Raw genomic sequence first — 19,309 nt, 5'->3', positions numbered from 1 at the left:
TCTGGGAAGTTGGCCCAGTGGTAGAGTGCTTGCCTCGTATGCATGAGGCCCTGGGTTCCATTCCTCAGCACCACATAAGCAGAAAAAAGCCAGAAGTGGCGCTGTGGCTCAAGTGGTAGTGCTAGCCTTGAGCTGAAGAGCTCAGAGATAGAGCCCCCAGGCTCAGAGTTCAGCCCCCACGACTGACAAAAAAAAAAAATGTCTACAAATATTAGTAGAAACCACTGAGACTCATGTAGGCTGTGGCTTGGTCAGTTACACAACTTTGAGTTTGAAAGAAGCAGGAAGGGTAGATGGATAAAAAGTGAGGAGGCTGGAATGGCCGACTGTAAGGCTTCTTCTTTCCATCCTTTAATACTTAGCCTCAAAGGTAAGATTTTAATTCCTAATATGTATGCCAGGGAAATGCTAACAAATCACAGCCTTCTCAACTGCCTCTTTTGCTACAGCCTGAAGTTGGGACCTGCCCATGTCTCTTTCTTTTCAGTGAATGTTTCTTTTTTTTTTTTTAATTTAATTTTATTTGTGAACATACTGTACAGAGGAGTTACAATTACATGGGCAGGATAATGCGTACATTTCTTACCAAGCATTGCAACCTCCTCCTTTGTTTACCCTTCACATCCCTTCCCAGCCTCCCCCCTCCCCCCCAATCCCAATCCTTCTCCTTTCCCCCCCTTCCCCCCCCCCCAACCGACATTGTAAAGCTCATTTTGGACATGACAACTTGTACTTCTCATTGTTGCAACAGGTCCACCTGTATCCTTAAACAACTGGTTTTCCCCATCTCCTCCACAAGTTATACTGACATCAAATATAGTGAAAGCAGGGGTTATACTGTGGGGGAGGGTCTTTTCAGTGAATGTTTCTATTCTCCCTCGAGCTAACACCCCTATTCACGTTAGCAGAGTAATAGAAAATGTCACAAGTGCCGGGCACTGGTGGCTCATGCCTGTAATCCTAGCTACTCAGGAGGCTGAGATCTGAGGATCGTGGTTCAAAGCCAGCCCAGGCAGGAAAGACCGTGAGACTCCTATCTCCAATAAACCACCAGAAAACCGGAAGTGGTGCTGTAGCTCAAGTGGTAGAGCGCTCGCCTTGAGCTGAAGAGCTGAGGGACAGCTCCCAGGCCCAGAGTTCAAGCCCCACGACCAACAAAAAAAAAAAAAAAAAAAAAAGAAAGTGTCACAAGTGCCTTCTATATCATGGGTTATAATGCCATCCATGTAAAAAGGAGTCACCAGAGTCAGCCTCTCTGCGGGTGGGGTTAGGGAGGGTTTCAGGTTTCTCCAAGATAAACTAGCAAGTTCACTTATAACATAGAAAGAGGTAAAACTTTAGATCTGATGTCTCAGTTTCAGATGACAGTCTGAATACAGGTTTGACCTGATTCAGCAAATAGTTTGAAATATCTATTCCACTGTATGACACTAAATTAGGTACTGCAAGGTATGTTGCAAACTCACAAGACACAATCACTGCCCTCAATAAGCCTTCTTTGCATGTAGCAGCAGACCAGCTGGCTCCAGAAGTCAGTTACCAGCAGCTGCAGTTATAAATAACAAATCTACACACTGCTAAACACTTAATATGTGCCAGACCCTGTGCTAAGCAGAATCTCCACTATCCTTGTGATAAACACATAGAATACAATACTACCTTTGTTTTATTATCATTTTTAAAATATAATTTTGTTATTAAGCTGTAGTACAGAGGGTTACCATTTCATAATTCAGGTAATGAGTAATTTCATTTTTGGACAATGTTACATGTTACCCCTTCCTTTGTTTTACTCCAGTTTCCCCCCCACCCCATTGTCCACAAGTTACATAGGTCATTTTCCACAAGTGTATACTGAATACTATGATTCTATTTGTTCACCCTTCCAATCCTTTCCTTTCTGTACCGGCCCCCTCCCCCCAATCTGTCTCTCAGAAGAAAAAAAAAAAAACCCAAACTAAAACAAACACCACCACCACCCCCTACAACAAAACCCATGTTTTGGGGCTGGGAAGGTGGCTCAGTGGTAAAGTGCTTGCCTTGCACGCATGAAGCCCTTGGGTTTGATTCCTCAGTACCACATAAGCAGAAAAAGTCAGAAGTGGCTCTGTGGCTCAAGTGGTAGTGCTAGCCTTGAGCTGAAGAGCTGAGGACAGCGCCCAGGTCCAGAGTTTAGGTGCCACGACCAACAACAACAAAAAAACAAACCCATGTTTCCTTTTCCTGATATTGGTTTGGATAAATAGTATTATAAATGTTCAGGGGAGTTACACCTTTGGGTTCTATCCTCTAAGGTTATTCTCCTTTAGTCTGACTGTGTGAATGTCTAGAGTCCTGTGTAGGTTATCATGTCTAGTTATATTTTAGATCTAGTTTCCATATATGAGAGAAAACAAGTGCTGTTTGCCTTTCTGAGCTTGGCTTTATTAACTTACCATGATTTGTTCTAGATCCATCCATTTCCTTATAAATAACTATCTTATTCTTTATAATGGATGAGTAAAATTTCATTGGGTGTATTATTAATCACTCCATCTGGGCTGTTTGCGTAACTTGGCTATTGTGAATGGCACAGCAATAAGCATGGATATGCAAGTGTCTTTGACCTCTAATGATCTGGGTAGATGCCCAAGAGTTACTAACCTCATTTTATAATGCAGAAATTAGAGTAGTTTTATTTCCTAAAGTCCCCCAAAACTCTGAAGTTTAAACTGTTAAAAACTTACACTAATGCAGGTTAGTGTTTGCATTTTAGTACTAGTTTTGGAGGGGGTGCTTTGCTGTCATACCTTGCAGTGGAAATAATCCTCTATCTTGTGCAGAAGGTCATTGAGTTTGTTCAGGCCCTTGCAAGGCACTTGGCAGTAGATTGTCCCATCAGAGCAAATGTTAGTCACCTTGACATTTGTGTACATGGCATCGACCTGGAATGAACAAGGGACATAAGAACAGAATGTTGCTTTTACCCCATCACAGGATATTTACCTAATTATCTCATTTTTTAAAAGTCTTACATTTTAAAATATCAGAGGACAGCTAAATAAAAATATTCACAACTTAAATGTTAAAAAAAACCCACTACAGTTAACTACACTGAATTCCTTTTCTTTCCCAAAAGAATACTCAGTATCATATGTGTCACGTACAAAAGGGACAGTTCGCACATTACATTTCATCCTCTGAAAGGTGATAGATGAGGCCTTAACTTTGGTGTATTTTCTCCCCATTTATTTAGGATAAGAATGACTCCATACACCATGCTTTTTCAACACTAATAGATATTAAAAAAAGAAACCCTACAACTTACAAAATCAATGCCATTACCAGACTGCTTTCTAACCTGTGTCCATGAAATGGCTACCTGAATCTTAACAATTATTAAAAACTGTAATCAAAGCAAGCATTTAATCTTAACCTTTTTATTCAACTCATAAGAGTAATTCACAGTCCTACTGATACTATTTTTCCCCAAGGTTTTGTGAAATATTTTTAAAAATGATCACTTTGAACATTTCAGGGTAGATGTTCTTTATTTAAAACTTTTCTTTGCACTAGGCACAGTAGCTAATGCTTATCATCTTAACTACTTGGAAGGCAGTGATCAGGAGGATTCCAGTTCAAAGCCAGATGAACAAAAAGTTCATGAGACTCCCATCTCAACCAATAATAATCTAGGTGTGGTGATATGCCTGTCATCCAAGCTACACAAAAAGTTTAATAGAAAAGCTGGGTGCATGTGGCTCATGCCTATAATCCTAGTTACTCAGAAGGCTGATATCTGAGGGTAGCAGTTCAAATGCAGCCCAAGCATGTAAGTCCATGAGACAGTTATCTCCAATGAACCACTAAAAATCTGGAAGTGGAGCTCTGGCTCAAGTGGTAGAGCATTAACTTTGAGTGCAACAGAAGCCAGACGCTGAATTCAAACCTCAGAATTGGCTAGTGCATGTGTACATGCATGTGTGTGCACATGTGTGTACATACACACAGTTTAATAGGAGTATCAAACTCCAGGTGATCCAGGTTCAAATGTGAAACACTATTTGGAAAAATAGTGGTGAAGACATGGTTCAAGTGATGAGTATATGGCTAGTAAGTACAACATCCTGAGTTCAAACTTTAGTACCAGTGAAAGAAAAAAAAGTGTGAATAATGTTGAATAATATCCTATTTCTTTGTATTTTAAAAATTATCTTTGTAGAGTAATTTCATATATACCCACAAATAACATATTCATAATAAACCAATTCCTAAGAAAAAATTACTATTAACATTTTGTCATTTTTCTTCCACTGCCTTTTCCTTTTTTCTCAATATTTATGTGATGTTTTATCGCTCATTAGCCTAAGATCTGTAATATTATTGACAATTTTCTTTCCTATTTTAGGTGTGACAGAGGACAGTGGTGACCAAAGGTTACCTGGAGGTGAACCTCCAGGGACTTGTCACACATGGCCTTCAGGCAGGTGGCGTTGATATTGATATCATCTTCCCCTGAGGTATCATACAGAACAACCAGGGGGATGTCCGACTTGTCCAGTATCTCCACTGCAAAGATCTTCCCGCAGGTTAAAGATTCAACCACCTTCACGAGGTCAGGATCATCATTTAGAACATCCAACCCTGAAAAGTGAAGAATATTTTCATTTCTACTGATTAACAGTCATTACAAGATGGAGGACTGTTTGTATTTGCTTTGACCATGTATTAAAATTATGGACATGTTAAAATTTAACTTCCTTCAGTCTTTTAAAAAATAAGTAAGAAATTTAAAAATGCATGTATCACATAATAATTACATTTTTGATGGAAACTTGATTTTATAATATTAACCATATTCATGTGTCAGTGTTGAAAATTATAATGTGGATGCCCCTTTAAATGATCTACTAAGACAATCTTAACTCAAGAAGAAAAACAGGGGAGGGGAATCCACGAACAGAGTAGGGGAGGAAGGGCAAAAGCAACAAAAATATCTTTATATACATGTGTGTGAAAATGGAACATGGAATCCTGATGAGACTTGTTTTGGGAGGGGCCTGAGGGAAGGAGGGAGACTTACCCCTGATTATATGTAAATAGACATATTAAAATGAAACCCCTTTATCCAACTAAATAGGTGTTAATAATGATAAAAGAAATACCAAAGAATGAAGTGTTTAAGAACAAATATGTTTTTGTTGTTGTTGGTTGTGGGATTTGAATTCAGGGCCTGGGTGCTGTCCCTAAGTCTCTTTGTGCTCAAGGCTAGCTCTCTACCACTTGAGCCACAGTGCCCCTTTCTGAGTTTCACAGGGACTTTTCTGCCTGGGCTGGCCTTGAACAACAATCCTTAGTTCTCAGCCTCCTGAGTTGCTACGATTATAGGTGGGAGCCACTGGTGCCTGGCAAGAACTAGTTTTTGTTTTTTTTTAAAGAAAATTTGATTAATCAGAATTTCTAGCTTAGAAGAAACAGCTTTCAGGCAGGAAATACGGCTCTTCAGTTTCTAATTAAATGTATACAATTATTTTTTTTCTTTTAAACATGTATTTATTGAAAATAAAGACATCAACTTTTTTCTTTTTGTGATTTTCAAATATTACATTAAATTGAGGTTTCAATTTCACATGTTCATTTATACGTACAGTCCATCTTGAGTAGCGTCAGCCCTTCAGTCATTCTGCTCCCCTACTTATTCCATCCTATACTTGTCTCCTAAAGATTTCCAATTCTATTTTTGCATATGTACATTGAATATTATGACTACATTTGACCACTATGCCCTCTATTGATTCATCCTTTCTCCTTTTCTTAGATAACACATTTTGTAAAGACTTGGTTATATTATGAAGACTACCTCTGCATATATTATAGTCAGTCTGATTGTATATATACAGCCCACAGATGTTTACAGTTTAAGTCTAACTTCAACAGATGAAACATATGGCTTTTGTCTCTCTGAGCCTGAATTACTTCACTCAGTATGACTTTTTCAGGTATCTCCATTTCCCTGAAAATGACATATTATTCTTTCTGATGAATAAAATTCCAGTCTGTATGCCACACTGTCTTGATACACTCATTAGGTGTAGGACATTTAGACTATTTCCATACTTGGCTATTCTGAATAGTGCAGCAATGAACATGGGGATGCAGGTACCTCCATTATATCCTGACATAACTTTGTAGTGTGTTTCCCTTACTCTTTCCTGAAGGAGTTTCAAAGTTTTAGGTCTTACATCAAAGTCTTTGATCCACTTTGAATTTATATTAGTACAAAGTGAGACACAGGGATCCAGTGTTAACTTCTGCATATGCAGGTCTAGTTTCCTAGTACCATTTCACCATGTGTTGAAGAGCTCCCCCCAACACATATGTTTGGTTCCTTTGTCAAAATTCAGATGGCTGTGGTAAGTATGTGGATTTATTTCTGGATCTTCTAATTTGTTTGGTTTGGTTTTCAGGTCTGTTTATGTGCCAATACCAAGCTAGTTTTGCTACTACAGCTCTATAATACAGTTTGAAGTCTGGAAATATGTCTTCAGTATTGCTTTCTTTTTCTTCCCCTCAGGATTGCTTTGGCTCTCTTGGCCTTTTGTGTCTCCGCATGAATTTTTAGATTGATTTCTCTATCTCTGGAGAAGAATGATACTGGGATTTTGTAGGTGGCCTTTGGGAGTATGGCCATTTTCATAATATTAAGTCTGCCAACCCATGAACAAGGAGATCTTGTCATCTAAAAGACACTACCTTTCTTCCCTCCTTTCCTTCCTCTCTTCCTTCTCACCATCATGACTCTTGAGAATACCATGAAAGAGAAAATTAGTGTTTAACTGAACACAGGTATGAGGTGAATTGCGTTGTAGTACAATTACTCTTTTAGTTCTTTGAAAATTTTAATTCCATACTTTAGTGCCTAGTTCTATACTTTCCCACAAGCTAAATTTCAGATTACTCATCCTGCAATATTCTCCAGTGCACAACTTCATAGCCTTTTGCAAACATTTCTCTTTAGAATCTTAAGTCTTGTCCTATGTTCTTGATATGTTCCTTTCAAAACCACTGCCCACAGGTTTTGAACATGCTCTTAAAATTACTTTAGGTTTATCTGACTGACCATCGGACTCAACTCCTGGACATTAGCACTCATTCTTACAGGGAATGGGGTGAATTACAATCACTTTTTGGAATTCTGTGCAAACCCTTTTAACATAACGCATATTCCCATTCACCTGACCACTGTATCCTCCATACCTTGTTTATTCCTACAATGCTACAAACACATGCATGTGTGCATGCATGTACACATTCATGTGTGTGCATGCTCTCTTTCTCTGTCTGTCTCTTTCTCTCTCCCCCTCTCTCTCTCTTCCTAAGGAGGAAAGGATTCCTTGACTATGCAAGAAACTGCACATGACCTATAGCCAGGCTCTGCAGGCTGTACAAGGGTTTACTCCATGGTCCATCTCTGTGGGAAAAGGCTAAGGGTCACCTGGTAACACATGAACAAAAGGACTGAATCTGATCAAATCCTGTGATGGGAGTTTCTACGAGTTTTCACTAGTATAAGTATAAAACAACTCTTTCATATGGTAAAGTCTTTTTTATAATAAAATGTATCAATAAATATTTGTTATGACAAAACAAAATGCAAGAAACATAACATTTTCATAATTTTTGATATTTTAATGTTCTTTTTATATTTTGTTATGTATATAATCTTATACAGATCATATTAAACATTCATTTAAAGCTTTCAAGAAAATAACACATCACACCACCTTGCGATTATAAGATTTTAACTACCAAAAAGTACAGTGGTGATGACTGCCAAAACAGAGAGAATTATCAGCTGTAATCTTAGCAGTAGGAAGGGCTGAGACAGAAGGCCCTCCTGGGCTACATGGAGACACCTTGCCTCAGAAAACAAAACACAAGGCAACTTTTTTGTTTGGTTTTAAACATCTCTCTTACCTGCTAGCTTGCACTTTGTAGCTTGGAATGAGAGTGAGCAGAATTTTGGGTTCAGTTTGTATGCTTTACTCTTCTCAACATGTTCACTAAAACCATAGTCAACATAGCATACCTAATGATAAAAAAGGGGGAAAAACAATGTTTAGGCTAAAAAAGTTCTTAATCCTCACTTAAAAAAACCATTTGATGCATTTTATTTCACAATCATTAAGGTCAATGGTATCACAGCCAACTGCACAAAGCCAGAACATGCACTCCTTGATGATTCCCAGAAGAGAAAGATGGATTGGGACAAAGAGAACTTGAGCTTCCTGTTCTAGTCCCATCTGTTCCTTCAGCCCTTGAATAATGGGAAGAGCAGGGTAAAGAATAAGACTCCCAGACCTTGCTGCAGCCAGTCTCTTAGCAGCATACCTATGGTTCTGCCAACTTGAGGCTTTCCTCTCTTATCCTCCTTAATGGCCTGGTGCCTGTGTCACCTTGTCCTCTCTTCAATCACACTTTCCTCATATTCTTGGGCAGTAGTAGTTTTCATAGAGAGGGGGCATTGCTCTTATGGTACAGAACAGATTCTAGAAGCCCCAGACCACATATGGCCTCTTTGCAGCCATTGTGCTTCTAGGGACCAAGATACTACTGTCAACAAGAAGGCCAGACAGCATAGGACTCCCTGAAAATATGAGCATGCGCATATTTTGTGTGTGTCAGCTGTGGGGCTTCAACTCTGCGCCTTGGTGCTGTCCCTCAGCTCTTCAGCTCAAGGCGAGCGCTCTACCTCTTGAACCATAGCACCACTTCCAGTTTTCTGGTGTTTTATTAGAGATAAAGAGTGTCACAGATTTTCCTGTCCAGGCTGGCTCTGATCCTTGATCCTCAGATCTCAGCTTCCTGAGTAGCTAGGATTACTGGTGTCCACCTCAGCTGTTCTTTTTTAAGGGTATGAAGCTAGATTAGGCTTCCAACTCAGTCGTGGGGCAGAGCATTTTTGCACAGATAGACCTCTCCTCTCTATTACTATATATCATTACAGGAGCCTGGATAGTATTTTTATAGAGTATAATTCTAATATAGATAATTTTTAGTGTTTATGCAAAGCTTTCTTTTGAAAAAGGCTGTAAATACAAAGCTTTTTTAATATCTGGAAACATTAGGTTGTGGTTTAGAATGATAACTAAGAATCTGAAATTGTTGAAATCTAGTATGATTCTCTAATGAAAGCTGGTGATGGTTATTTAACACACACACACACACACACACACACACACACACACACACACACACACACACACACACACACACACACACACACACACACACACACACACACACACACACACACACACACACACACACACACACACACACACACACACACACACACACACACCCAGGGTTGGCTAAGTAGTACCAACCAAGTGAAGATAGGTCTCTTTCACCTTCTGAGAAAAAAAAAGGTATACAGGCCAGTTTTCTTAGTACTTAGATGACAGCACTAACATAAAAGTTTCTAGTCAAGAGTCTCAGGAAACCAGGAGAGGCAGGGAGACTAACTCAAACCTTGACCATGTGGGCCTTCCTTCTCTCTCTTGAAAAACAGCACTTGTTATAAACTCATACTTTATACTGCTGGGGCTCCAGATTAATGGCAGAACCTGCACGGAAGGCAGTCAGCCTCATTGTGCATAAGTGCATCTCTCTCACACTAATTTAGCCCCTTGTCTCTCCCCTGCCTCCCAACTCAGGGGCAGGGCAGCTTTCATTTTCTTAATGCAATACAGACCTTAAGGAAGACTGCTCTAAAGTCTTCAAAGGGTTTTTAAAATGTTCATAAGTTGCCTCTTTCCTTTCTTTCTTGTCCTTATCAGGCCACTACCTGTTTGCTTGGCAGACAGCATTTATAAAGCACTTGTCCCTGGATGGCCCAGACTGACTCTTGCCACACTGTCCTCTATTCTGTGAGGACAGAGCAGTTTCTTTGAAATACTGATACTGGCACTAGCAGGCTCCCAGAGCACCCACACACATACTCCTGGTTCTCTGGCGCCATCAAACGGTCACAAGTTGCACAGAGTCACCTGAGTAACTCAAAGCTGCTCTGACATGCATGTCTAGTCTGGTCAAGCCTACTGGCACCAGCCTCAGGGAGTATACACACCAAGGATCTCACAGATAGAGAGCAAGAAGGGTTCTGATACCCATCATCAGGCAAAGTTTAACCCAAGAGAAACAAAGCTAGTGCTAGAAGTAGTTGTGGTTTCTCCAAATAAAGGAAGAAATAACTGAGCTCCACCAGGAGAAGGGAAGAAGAGCTGGGTGGGACCACTATACATACTAGTGTATAAAATACTCAGCTACCTTTTTAATTTCTATCAATTAGCCATAACTCTCAGCAGCAATACCGATGGCATTCTGGTCAATGTCTGTGGATAACTGCACTGTATACTGTAAACACTGCTGCACCATTAATATGTCCCTGGGAATTATGGAGGATTCTTCTCTTCATAAGAGATCCCTTTGCGGGGCTGGGAAGATGGCTCAGTGGTAGAGTGCTTGCCTTGCATGCATGAGGCCCTGGGTTTGATTCCTCAGCACCACATAAGCAAAAAGAAAAAAGCCGGAAGTGGGTGCTGTGGCTCAAGAGCTAGCCTTGAGCTGAAGAGCTGAGGGACAGTGCCCAGGCCCAGAGTTCAGGCCCCAAGACCGACCAAAAAGAAAGAAAGAAAAGATCCCTTTGCCTTAAAACAGCATAGCCTAAGGGTAGGTAAGAGAAATGGACAGAAGTAGAAGTCTATCAATGAACATTTGGGGCAGTTATAGCCTATCACCTAAAGGCCCAGAGCAAAGGAGGGACTTGACTAAGGCCACAAAAATACAAGCAAAGTCAGGCTGAGTGCCTGTGCCACAAACACCAGTCTTGTGCTTCCCCCTTCAACTTGATCCTTAGGACTTTTCAATCTGTTTTCAAATTTATCCAAGTATAACTTATACTGAATAAAAGATAATGCTTTAATGTCTATAGTTACTTTTTTTTTTGTCAGTGATGGGGCTTGAACTCAGGGCTGGGCACTGTCTCATGAGCTTTTTCACTCAAGAATGATGCTCCACTACTTTGAACCACAGTGCCACTTCTCATTTCTGATGGTTAATTGGAGGTAAGAGTCTCACAGACTTTCCTGCCTATGCTGGCTCCTGAGATCTCCAGGATCTCAGCCTCCTGAGCAGCTAGGTTTACATGCATGAGCCATAGGTGCCTGGCTTAAATGTGTTTTGATCAATATATATATATATACACCCATATACTCACCACCATTATCAAACTTAAGACTATTCCCACTGCCTCCCAGAAGTGCCCTCTGGTCCTTGGCAATTAGCCTCTCTTCACTTACTATGCCAAGCAAGTACTGTCCCAATTTTATCACTGCAAACAGATTTTATCAGTTCTTAGACATCACTTACATAGGGTAATATTACTGTGACTGGCTTTTTTTGTTCAGCACAAATCATGTGATTTATCCATATAATTGTCTATATCAGAAGCTCATTCTTTTTGATTATTGCATAATATTCCATTGCATGAATTAACTGTTTATACATTCACATGTATAAGCATCTGGGATGTTTCCAGTTTGGGATTATTAGTGATAAACTTGCTACAAACATAGATACAAGCCTTGTGTGATATTGTATTTACATTTTTCTTGTATAGTTAGGGGACATATAATAAGTGTTTTTAAACTGCCAAACCGTTACCACTTTTCAGATTTTAAAGTTACTCAATTCTTTTTTTTTTTAATTTAATTTAATTTTATTTGTGAACATACTTGTACAGAGGAGTTACAATTACATGGGCAGGATAATGCATACATTTCTTACCAAGCATTGCAGCCTCCTCCTTTGTTTACCCTTCACATCCCTTCCCAGCCTCCCCCCTCCCCCCCCATCCCAATCCTATTCCTTCCCCAGCCCCCCCCCCGCCCTCGCACCGACATTGTACAGCTCGTTTTGGACATGACAACTTGTACTTCTCATTGTTGCAACAGGTCCACCTGTATCCTTAAACAACTGGTTTTTCCCCATCTCCTCCACAAGTTATACTGACATCAAATATAGTGAAAGCAGGGGTTATACTGTGGGGGAGGGACATACAAAGCAACAAAGAGATAATCTTATAAATGCGTTAGAAACACATGCATGAAAGAAAAAAACATTAAAATACACATCTAAGGGTTCATTTTCCTGACATCACATTATCTGACCTTTTCCGCTTGACTCATACATATACTAGATATTACAAATAAGGGAAACCATGGGACCTATGTTTCTTTGGGCCTGGCTTACTTCACTTAATATAATTTTTTTCCAAGTTTTTCCATTTCCTAACAAATGGGGCAATGTCATTCTTTCTGATGGAGGCATAGAATTCCATTGTGTATATATACCACATTTTCTTGATCCATTCATCTACTGAAGGACATCTGGGTTGGTTCCATATCTTAGCTATGGTAAATAATGCTGCAATAAACATAGTTGTGCTGGTAGCTTTAGTGTGGTCTTGTTTGTAAACATTTGGGTAAATGCCCAAAAGTGGGATTGCTGGGTCATAGGGGAGTTCTATGGACGAAAGACTTAAAGAGAAACTTCTCTGAAGAAGAAAGAAGGATGGCCAATAGACACATGAAGAAATGTTCAACATCCCTAGCCATAAAAGAAATGCAAATCAAAACAACATTGAGATATCACCTCACTCCAGTTAGAACAGCAAAAATCAAGAACTCTAACAACAACAGATGCTGGAGGGGATGTGGACAGAAAGGAACTTTACTTCATTGTTGGTGGGAATGTAAACTTGTTCAACCACTTTGGAAAGCAGTATGGAGGTTCCTCAAAAGTTACTCAATTCTTAAAGGCCATGTTTCTGTATATTGGCTAAGGGATTTCCTAAATTCACAATGAATGAAAAAAGGTAGCTGAGTGATCTCCTATTTGGACAGGATCAAAGCCTCTCTTATCTCCTGAGCAAACTAGGTAGGAAACAGTGTCTTCTCTGTCTCTCAATGGTGTAGACAGAGTCTCAGTAAGTAGGTGGACCTAAGCACTGTTCAGAATGATTACATACCTTCAGTGACACATAGTGGGTTATGGCCAGGGGCTGATAGTGGCATGTGGGTTTCAGGTTTGCCTTGTAGAACACAGGCTGCAAAGATGGTGGCATAATTTCCTGCTTTCAAAATCCAGAGAGAACACAAAGTTCTCTGGACATGTCTCCCCTGTACACACAGAACTGTGAAACATGGAGCCAAGGGCACTCTCCTATGAAAGAGGTGATGATGTACAGAGGCCCTGAAGTACATTTCCTTAGTGAAGAGGAAACATTTCAGTGATGTTTCCCCAAATTCTTCATAAAGTAACAGCCCCTCTGCAAGGGGCTTAAGAACCTTAAGAACCTCCTTAAGATAATTTCTAAACAAACATACTGCATTTACCAAGAAAGGAAGAAGCAACACAGTAAAAAGAAAAAAAACTGATAGAACAAACTGGGTGCTGATGGCTCAGAGCTACTCAGAAGACTGAGATCTGGGGATTGTGGTTCCAAGCCAGCCTGAGAGATTCCATCTGCAAAATAACCAGCAAAAATCAGGCCTAGATGTCCAGGACAAGCAGAAAAGGTCAAAAGCTATGTACATATGACTGTATAAGATGATGCTAAGTGAAATGAACCCCAAGATAGGGACACAAGAGGTTTTATCTTTGTTGCTGTTGTTTTTAATGTATTTATAATGTATTACGTGATTTTTTTTGTTTCTGTTCTATGCTCTTCCTCCTATGGTATAACCTGTGTCTTCACTGTATTTGATTCTGGTGCTCTGCATCTTGTATATATATTTTTCTAATTTGGGGAGGAGGAGGGAAATAACAAAATGCTGCAATAAGGATACAGGTTGACCCGTTGGAACAATGAGATGTACAAGACACTATGTTGAAAACGAACTTTACAACTTTGCAAGGGAAAGAGGGGGGAGAGAGGGAGAGGGGGAGGGAGGAATTGGGGAGGTGAGGAGGAAGGGATGGTAGGGGAAAAACAAAGGAGGGTATAACAATGCTTGATAGGAAATGTACTCATTACCTTACTCATGTAATCGTAACCCCTCTGTATCTTGTATCTTTACAATAAAAATATATATATTAAAAAAAATCAGACCTGGAGACAGAGCAAGTGGTAGAGTGTCAGCAGATCAAGCACACAAGTTTGAGTCCCTGAGTTCTGACAAAAATAAATTTAAAAAAGTAAAAAAAACAAAATATCACAGCATGAATGATACTGAAATAAACTGTACTGTGGATGAAAATATCAAAAATTTTAAAGTCATTGACAGCTACTGAATAGCAGGGGTGTCAGAGATGGGGAAAGTCAGAGCAAGCCAGGGCGAAAGACCACAGGGAAACCTCTTTCACCAATTACCATGCAGAGATACACAAAAACACACAAATGCAAAACATGTCTGGTCTGGGGTATAGGTACTAATGCGAGGTGGTTGGGAAAACAGGAGAGGATGGGAGAGGGTGGTCAAGACACTTACTGTACATGAAAATGGAACAATGATGCTTGTTGAAACTGGTCTGGAAAGGAGAGTAGAGGAGAGTGAAGGAGGGGCTGAGTCTGACCATGGTACATTGTGTATACATATGGACATGTCAAAATGGAACTCTTTGAACAACTAATTGATGCTCATAAAAACTGTGGAAATGAAAAGCTGACAGATGCAGACGAGCTCCCAGTAGTCTAAGAGGACTAAGGAGATCAACCCTGGGAACAGGCCCTGAGCAGGGAGAGGAAGAAGGGCAGCTCTCTAATCAGGCTGTGGCCCTCTGTGGAAGCCTGGACTCGGATCTACTGGACTGCTTGGTATTGGGAATGGGAATTAATCACCTTTTCCATATTACACCATGGGTCATGCGACCTTTCTTGAGAAGCATATACATATACTGCAAAGCTCAAAGCTCACACAACTACTCTTGATAATCTTTTATAGATATAATCTTTTCAACCCTAGTGTTCACTACCCATGAAGGAGAAGCTTTAATGCTTACCTTTAGCTTGTTCTCCTCTGCTGAGATGATCTGTGCACGTAACCAGGCATCCTCCTCGGCCTTGACCGCCAGCAGCTGCCCGACATGTACAGCCTGGACTGGTGCAACCTTGGGATTCTTACTGTAATGCTCCTTCATCTCATCTTCCATTAATTCCTGAGCAGCTGAGTAGTCTTTGCCCACATACCTGGATTAATGACAGGAAGAGAACACAAATGAAATAACCCAGGAGTGGGGGGAGAGGGGAACCTCAGGAATTCTGTAGGGCTCAACTCTTCTGTGGCCATCTCTGGTTTCAGGGGGTAGGGTTATAGGGATCACACAAGGCAAGCTGAAGTCCCGATCACTGTACAACAGAGCTGACCAACACTAACACAGTTTAATGAAGAGGCCTCTTGGGGAAGATCAAGCTGAGGAGGTTTGGAAAAAAAGTAAGACACACTGAAAATCTACATAAAAGGAAAGAGGCAAGTAAGGGCAGTCCTCAGATCTTGAGTAAGGCTACTAGATCTGTGCAGACCACCGAGAAGAGAATCTAGCAGACAGCATTGTCCTGAGGCTGGGTGTTAACAAACCTCAGCTCTGAAAAGCAGTGATTCAATGGTAGAGTGCTTGTCTAGTTTGATCCTGGGTATGATCCATATAAATGCAAACAACAATAACAAGAACAAAAGCCAAAATGAAAAACAAAACACCAGCCTTAAATATAGCAATGTGACATCCCCCCTAAAAAAATTTAATGAACCAATTAGAATAAAACGTTGAATTCTTACTCTAAAAAGTGACATATTCTAGCTGAAGCCTCTAAAATGTATGCTTTCTGAGTATATTATTTTCAGACACACCCTGTAACATACTACAATTTTCTACTGCTGATGACTGCAGTCTTGCTGATCTATCTCTGGTTATCAAAACATACTCATTTAGCCAGGCATGGTGGTACATGCCTATAATCCCACTTACTCCAAAGGCAGGAATCAGTAGGATTAAGTTAGAGGCCAGCGGAGGCAAAAAATTGGCTAGATTCCCATGTGAACAAATAGGGCAGGCATGGTGGTATAGCTGGGTTCCAGTATCATGGAAGGACATAGGAGGATCTCCTCAGAGGCTGGCCCAGGCAAAAACTCGAGACCCTACTTAGAAAAAAATAACTAAAGCAAAATAAACAGTGCTGGAGATATAGTTCCAGTAGGAGAGGATCTGCTTAACAAGCATGAGGCCCTCAGTTCAAACCCCACTGAACAATCACAAAAATAACTGAACAAAACAGTTCTTTTTTTTTCTTCCATACATGGCTGCTATTTTCCTGTTTTCATTAAGGGTGTGCTTCTAAGACAAAAAAAATCTTGAAAACCAAGTTTGGGCCATGAAAACAGAGCTGCCCTAACTACCCACGGAAGCCTTTTGTCTGGAGGCTGTGCTATGAACTCACCTGGCCAGGGAGATGGAGGTAGACATAGAACATTGGTATGGATCAGTTGTTACCCAGGGTCCCAATGAGCCCAGGTAGCTGTAAGAAGCTATTCCTTTATGTTTTTGCATACAGATAAGTAGAGAGCAGGAGAGAAGATGCTATACTAAACCTGTTTGTTACCAGAAAGAGGCAAAAATCTATTTAAAAGTCCTACACAAGCCGGGCACTGGTGGCTCACCTATAATCCTAGCTACTCAGGAGGCTGACATCTGAGGATCATGGTTCAAAGCTGGCCCTGGCAGGAAAATATGTGAGACTCCTACCTCCAATTAACTACCTAAAAGCTGGAAGAAGAGCTGTGGCTCAAAGTGGTAGAGTACCAGCCTTGAGCAAAAAAGCTCAGGGATAGCACCTATTTCCTAAGTTCAAGCCCCACAACCAACAAAAAAGAAAAGACAAGAAAAGACCCTATGCAGATGGAGAGAGCCCCTTTGAGGAGCAAAGGCTATTTTTAAAGCAACACAAGCTTATTCACTCCTGAACCTCCCAAGGCTTTACCATACTCTATCATTTAAACTTAAAAGAGCTTTGTAAATGTCGAGACATGCAGGAATGCAGCTGTCCCACTCTGCAATCTCCTGGGAGGTCTGCACTGAGCCCCATTTCCTGGGACCTGGAGTCTCAGGGGCCTGGATTTCCACTAAAGGTTTCAGTCCTGAGACCAACTGGCAGGACTCAGGCTGCAGTGGTGATATGGTTGCTTGGCACAGGCTCCAGTAAGGAGATGGGAGGTGGGGAGAAGTGGGAATTCGAGGCATTTCTTCTCTCTGCAGCAGCCCCTATAGGAAAGGCCAGATGCAGTCCTGTGAGAGCAAGGGATGATGCTACAGCTGGAATGAGGTGGCAGTCACAAGAATGGATTCAGTGTCTGGAAATTACTTGAGCAAGTGGAGAGAGAATGATGACATCAATGTAGGCATGCCATATAGTTTCACGAAGTTAATTATACTTTTTTCCCCCATTTATAATGCTGGGGATGGAACTCAACAGCTTCATACATATTTAGGCTCCACTCTTAGACCCAATGTTAATTTTTGAGAGTGGAGACCAAGATTTCCATTTGTGATGTGCAGGTTCTGCCTCTGCACTCCTCCAGGCCCCTTATGAAGCCTGTCTGTATGAATATGTGGTTATAGAACAGAGATCAGTCTGGTAGGGGTCTGCCAAGTCTGCAGGCGTGGGGCATGTGCCAAGGACCTAGATCAAGTTAAGAACAAACGTTGCCTACTGTGCTTGCTGGCTTCCAGCCACCCCACTCCACATGTGAAATGCAGAATACAGGATGCATGCTTATAATGGAAAAAGCTAGGGAAGATGCAAACTTATACTGGAAAAAGTTATCCTAAATAATCTGAAGACATGTTTTTTCAAGAGAATTTTATCATTTCAATTTTTAAATTATTAGTTATCTTTTCTCATAAGAACAGTTGTGTATCTTGAGCATTTAGTGCAAATATTATTGCACTCCACTATAACTCTTTCTAACCAAGAATATTTTATCTTTGAATCCCAGCATCTATGATAGTCAAGTAACAATAGCATATCAGTATTGGAGTTAGAAAGTGCAACCTGCCTGATAACCACTTCATTTGTGTTGTTCAGTTCAACCACCAGTACAGATGGGGAGGCCTCAGTGGGAATGACTAGAGGAGGAATGGCTATGGTCATATCCTCTGCACCGGTTTCAGCACTCTCAGCAATGTTTTTCTCTATTTGCAAATACTCTTGCTCAATCATAGACTTGATGTCATAATCGCCTTGTGCTTGCCCTTCATCCTTTAGGATCTTGTCAGGAGGCGATGGAAGTTTAGCATAGAGAATGGCCTTCTGGGGATTTCCGGAAATGTAGTCTATGGTGCATACATCCGAAAGTGCAGCGAGGTTTTTTAAGGCATCCTCGGGGAATTTTACTTTGTATGTGTCCTCAAATGCTTTTGGGAGTGCACTTGCCCAAAGCCCACTTGTGTATTTCACCAGCAGCTCAGCCACTTTCTCTTTGACATCTCCTGGCATCACTGCTGGACTCTCTTTCGCTGGTTGTGTTTGCTTGGAAGCAGGTAGCAGGGGTACCTTGTCAGGGTCCAGTTCACTTTTCAAGGGCTGCTTTCTCTTGGCTGGATAAAGTAGTAAATCTTGGCCTCCACTGCAAGGTTTTTCCACCTGAATATTTTTAAAGCAAGCAAAGACAAGACTATCAGTGGCTATAAGCAACCGGAAAACACATTAAAGCCCTTCATATTTGAAAGCAACACTTATTTTCAAAGTTCAGAGCAATCACACACTGAAGTATACGTTATATTCGTCTAGTAGTATTTTCAAGCACTGTGTTTACCTGAAATTAACACAATCCACTTTTCTGAAATTCTGAAAAGGTGTTCATTTCACTTGTGAGGCATTCAGACTAGGAAACAATAATGCTTTGCTCTGTCTAAAGTGTGCTGTGTACTCTCTCCTCTGTGAAGAATCCAGAGCTATAGCTTACAAAATACACCAGATTCAAGGTGAAATGAAGCTACAAAAAAGTATCACAACTGTCAGGAAGCAGCCACTGAAAAAGCACAGTAGGAATATTTGGACAAAATAATACAATTTCACTTCTTTCAAGAAAGCCCTCAGTTCTCCATTATTTAGGGGAAAAATGGCCTCGGGGTAAGGCACAGTTTTTTACAACAATCAACAGAATGCTAGTTGGATGTATTGTCACTCCAGTGACCAACTATTAAAAAAACACAAGCTGGGTGCTTGTAGCTCACACCTGTAATCCTAGTTCCTCAGGAGGCTGAAATCTGA

At 40.7% G+C, this 19,309-nt stretch overlaps 1 protein-coding gene across 3 annotated transcripts in view; it reads right to left on the bottom strand.

Moving 5' to 3' along the window:
* The window catches only part of Tdrd7 (tudor domain containing 7), a 62,263-nt gene that overhangs the window by 17,979 nt on the left and 24,975 nt on the right, over window positions 1–19,309 (bottom strand). For all 3 annotated transcript variants that reach the window (XM_070010212.1, XM_070010221.1, XM_070010231.1), the window contains 5 exons: window positions 18,093–18,679; window positions 15,046–15,232; window positions 7,957–8,068; window positions 4,421–4,623; window positions 2,790–2,924 (listed from right to left, as the gene is read on the bottom strand). In XM_070010212.1, the coding sequence (XP_069866313.1) occupies window positions 2,790–2,924; window positions 4,421–4,623; window positions 7,957–8,068; window positions 15,046–15,232; window positions 18,093–18,679 (1,224 nt within the window). The remainder of the gene's footprint in view (window positions 1–2,789; window positions 2,925–4,420; window positions 4,624–7,956; window positions 8,069–15,045; window positions 15,233–18,092; window positions 18,680–19,309) is intronic.

This window comes from Dipodomys merriami, unplaced genomic scaffold (assembly GCF_024711535.1).
Source record: "Dipodomys merriami isolate MVZ:Mamm:240054 unplaced genomic scaffold, mDipMer1.0.p SCAF_11, whole genome shotgun sequence".
In the NCBI taxonomy this organism is placed as follows: domain Eukaryota; kingdom Metazoa; phylum Chordata; class Mammalia; order Rodentia; family Heteromyidae; genus Dipodomys; species Dipodomys merriami.
This window is presented reverse-complemented; position numbering and strand designations above follow the sequence as displayed.